Source organism: Nematolebias whitei, chromosome 3 (assembly GCF_014905685.2).
Source record: "Nematolebias whitei isolate Nwh7 chromosome 3, NemWhi1, whole genome shotgun sequence".
Lineage (NCBI taxonomy): Eukaryota > Metazoa > Chordata > Actinopteri > Cyprinodontiformes > Rivulidae > Nematolebias > Nematolebias whitei.
In genome coordinates, this window is record NC_056500.1 from 27,354,826 (window position 1) to 27,359,276 (window position 4,451).

The 4,451-nt window shown below is 37.3% G+C and overlaps 1 protein-coding gene across 1 annotated transcript in view; it reads left to right on the forward strand.

Annotated features, from left to right (window-relative positions):
• Positions 1–1,457: 1,457 nt before the first annotated feature.
• Positions 1,458–4,451, forward strand: part of slc44a5b (solute carrier family 44 member 5b) — a 25,615-nt gene continuing 22,621 nt past the window's right edge. Inside the window, exons 1-2 of the mRNA XM_037674270.1 lie at positions 1,458–1,545; positions 2,853–2,901. Coding sequence (XP_037530198.1) covers positions 1,458–1,545; positions 2,853–2,901 — 137 coding nt within the window. The remainder of the gene's footprint in view (positions 1,546–2,852; positions 2,902–4,451) is intronic.

Here is a 4,451-nt window from a genome sequence, read left to right on the forward strand (position 1 = left end):
CCTCAGCATGATCCAACTGGCCATATGGATTTTATTTTTCTTTTCTTGTCTTTGCCACAGTAATTTTTATACAGTAGAGAGAAACGTAAAACTTTAGACAACTTAAAAAGTATCAATAAAGTTCTTTTTTTTTTTTTTAAATATATACAAATATATTCAACTTGCATGCTGAGTAAGGCAAACTGCTTTCCTTTGTAGCCCAACAGCTGTACCTCTGACATCAGTTGATGTGAAACAGTTGGAGATGAAGTAACAACAAATACTCAGAAAAAATTAAGATATGGCACACAGCATATATGATTTGATTGTATTTCATACAGAGCTGCTGAATAAAAAAATTACTATCAGATCATGTTTAGTTTGTTGGTATTCATGGTTTCTGGTTGTTTTAGCTCATTGTTTCTGGTTGTTTTAGCTCATTGTTTCTGGTTGTTTTAACTCATTGTTTCTGATTGTTTTAGCTCATTGTTTCTAGTTGTTTTAACTCATTGTTTCTGGTTGTTTTAGCTCATTGTTTCTGGTTGTTTTAGCTCATTGTTTCTGGTTGTTTTAGCTCATTGTTTCTGGTTGTTTTAAGTCATTGTTTCTGGTTGTTTTAGCTCATTGTTTCTGGTTGTTTTAAGTCATTGTTTCTGGTTGTTTTAACTCATTGTTTCTGGTTGTTTTAGCTCGTTGTTTCTGGTTGTTTTAACTCATTGTTTCTGGTTGTTTTAGCTCATTGTTTCTGGTTGTTTTAGCTCATTGTTTCTGGTTGTTTTAGCTCATTGTTTCTGATTGTTTTAACTCGTTGTTTCTGGTTGTTTTAGCTCATTGTTTCTGGTTGTTTTAGCTCATTGTTTCTGGTTGTTTTAGCTCGTTGTTTCTGGTTGTTTTAACTCATTGTTTCTGGTTGTTTTAGCTCATTGTTTCTGATTGTTTTAGCTCATTGTTTCTGGTTGTTTTAGCTCATTGTTTCTGGTTGTTTTAGCTCATCGTTTCTGGTTGTTTTAGTGTATCAGTCGTGCATTTGACATCTATCACACTACATTGTTAAATATAGAGTAGTGTCCTCCTTGTTGTTCTGCAAATGCTGCACTTGCTGAAGTAAACAACAACACTTGCAGGAGCATCTTATGTGTTTGACCCAGAACATCTTTGTTTTCGAGCAGTCCTCATACAAACCTAAGGATTTCAGGGAACAGCTACAACAACAACAACAACAACAACAGAAAAGCTACTTAAGTCAAACAACTTAAAGGTTACCAGCTTATAATGTTAGTTTTGTTTTAACTAATCAAATTGAAACACTCCCTGTAGCCATTTTCATTCAACACTGTTTTTAAAAGAAAAAAAAAGTTCAGTTTCTTCTGGATAATTTTCACATTCCATGTAGAGGTGACTCGTGCTTCGTTGGTATGTGCTTACATACATGAAGCTGGCGTCACAGCAGCTAGAGGGACTGCAGAACCGTTGGTAACATGCTACACGTGCTGCCCCTCACTGCACACATTTTCGCCCACGTGGCACTGTTACTACCTCCCCTGCCAGCTCAGAGGCGCATCTGTGGTGGGTCAACTTCAACCCCCTGTGCTGCCTTGGTCATACATGACACCAGTGTGGAAAGATGATGTCTCTCAACCAGTTTGAACGTGTTGGGTAAAAGAAGTTTAATCACTGACACAGCTTTAAAGGTCCTCAGTCATGGTCAGTCCCTCATACATGGAATAAAATTCTGGATTAAATTGGACGTCTACTTTTACCCTTTTTGTCTCTGATTTATCAAAAGGAACAAAAAATGGAAATTCAACTATCCCTCAAGCACCTGTCTGATTGTGGGTCTTCGTTTGCTGCTGACAAAGCAGTTTAAAGGCACCCCTTATTGTTGCTGTGCAGAATTTTTGCTTACTTGCAACAATCACCCTGTTTTACTTTTGACCCAATGGGTTTCTGTCCTTCAGACTAACACATTCTTGTAGTGAAAGCAAGTCATAGAAAATGTTTTAAGAGCTTGTGAATCCCATTAAATTTGGGTCAAACAATGTTTACTTGGATAAAAGGCGTTATCTGGTTGATCTGTGTTGTACTTGTGAAGAGACGTTTTCTGACTTTTTGCAGGTGTGTCAAAAAGATTGATTGTTCTTTCTTATTGAAGAGGTTTGTGCTTGAGAGTTTATATGTCCTATAACTTATTGCACATTCTGAGCAGACACCTTAATATTTGCATGTGCATATTACATTGTATTTATCTGTGACATTTTGTAATAAAACCTGTTTTGTGCACTTTTCAGCGGGGCTGGTTTGACTTCTGGGCAGCAGGGAGGGAAGAATGGGAAACCCACTCATGATACTCTCCACATGTGATGATTAATACTATAGGTCCCAGCAACATGTAATATGTACTTCCAGCTGGGAAAGAGACTGTTTATGGAACAAAAAGCAACAGACAGTGCTGAATGCAAACATATACACTCTGCCATCACATCTGACGGTGCACACGCTCAGCACTTAGTCCTTTGAGAGACTTAAAGGTGCATGTAAATGCTGTTTAGTATTACTTTTGTGGGTAGAAAGGCCAATCTTTTTAATGAACCAGATAAGCTGTTTGAGGCGTAGTTAAACTGATTTATTATATTGCCTTGTTGTTTCAGACATATTGTTTTTAATAGCTCATCCATGTTACAGTGGTCATCTTTCTCCCACGACTGTAGAGGAAGTCTACATTATGAAATGGCTTAATTAGTTTCCATGGGCAAGTTTCTTCTTTTTGTATAGTTATGATCTGTGTTGGCTTTTGTCAGTGATTTTTTTTTTATTTATTTTTTTTACTTTTTTATGCTCAAGTTTAATCCAACCTCACTGTTCTTATTTTACAGGTGAACCACTCAAGTTTGACCCAAACTTCAGGGGCCCTGTTCAGAACAGGTACTCAACATGGTCACCTTTTGTACCCAACACATTTAGACATTTGAGATATTTATTACATACTGAACTATTTTCATTATACACCATCATGAGAGATGAGTGCACATTTAATTGCCCATGTTCATGACTGTGTGTGTCTGTATCTGTTAGCTGAATTTGACAAATTACAATTAAACTTGTAGAATATAACCGTTGGATACACATCTACAACTCATTAACTTTTGGAACTTGTTTCAAGCTTGCACACAGCTTGTCAAGCTTAGCAAACACAAAAAAGATGAAAACACTAACATTTAATGTGAGAGTAGCTGAAAGTCTTCCTCAACACAGACTTTGAGCACCAACTGGTCACACAAGACCTTTGTTTAGGACCGACATCGATGCAGCAGGAAGCTGCTTTAGATACTAAAATTATAAACACCAAGAATTGTTTCTGGGCTGTGATGTGCTCCTCTGACTCCTACATGTATATTGATTCTGCCCATTGTGTAATCCGTTTGGCACATATCTCTGTCTGAGTGTGGACAAATGGATTTTTATTTATTTTTGTCATGCTACATTAATAAAGAGCAGGGCTTAGGCGCTCACATGTGTTCATTCTACCACACAGATCAGAGGTAAAAAGGCAGAGCTGGAGTTAATCCACTGCAAACAGTAAACATTATTTTACAGATCCATTACGAATAACTGATGTCTTTAACACACAATTTGTATATTTTTTTAATGAGTACAATTTTTCGATACACCTCTTAATCGTCTTTCTTAATGATTTAGTTATTTTTTAGGTAATGTGTTTTCATATCTATGTGCATCGTGAGTTTCGCAGGCTGATGTGAAGGCATTTCATAGTTCTCTTGTGTCTCTAAATCCCACTCTGCAGCTCGTTTCGTTGCTACAGCTGAGTGAAGGCACCAAGGATACTTTGATGTAATTTTTGGCCTGCAGGCTCGTCTTAATGAGAACTGGGAGAAGACCAACTCAGTGGTTGTCTTTTTTTCATACAAAAGCACCCTAAATAAGAGCTTACGCATTTATTGAGTAGTCCTACAAGCCAAACAGATATAGTCGTTGTACCTGCTTGACTACAGCTGTAAACAGACTCATGCAGTTGGTGTCAAATTATATCAAACTAAACATTAATTCAGTGTAATGATTCCTCTTTGTAGAGTTTAAATGCACACTTCAAAATGTAAGTTCTGTTTTCTTTTTGATATGTGCAAGAGTGACAACTTCCCTAAAGGAGCTTTGTATTTGTCAGGGCTGTTGCTCACAGCTGTCTCCTGTGGCTTTTGTGAGCATGGACAATATCCCTTATTTCTGCAAATCTGGTCCGTTTTTGTTTTTTTTTCTCCTTTTTTTGCAAAATGTCCGTCACAAAGCAAGGATAATCTGGCAGCTTCACGGCACAGTGGCACTCTCAATATTCTGCTGTGCTTTTCCCATCTGTGCCACTTTGGCTTCTTCAGAATATCATCAGAATATCAGGCCTGTGAAAAGAGCAATCATACCAGAATCTCCCATGGAAATGTCAAGCTTCTTCTACTGTTTAT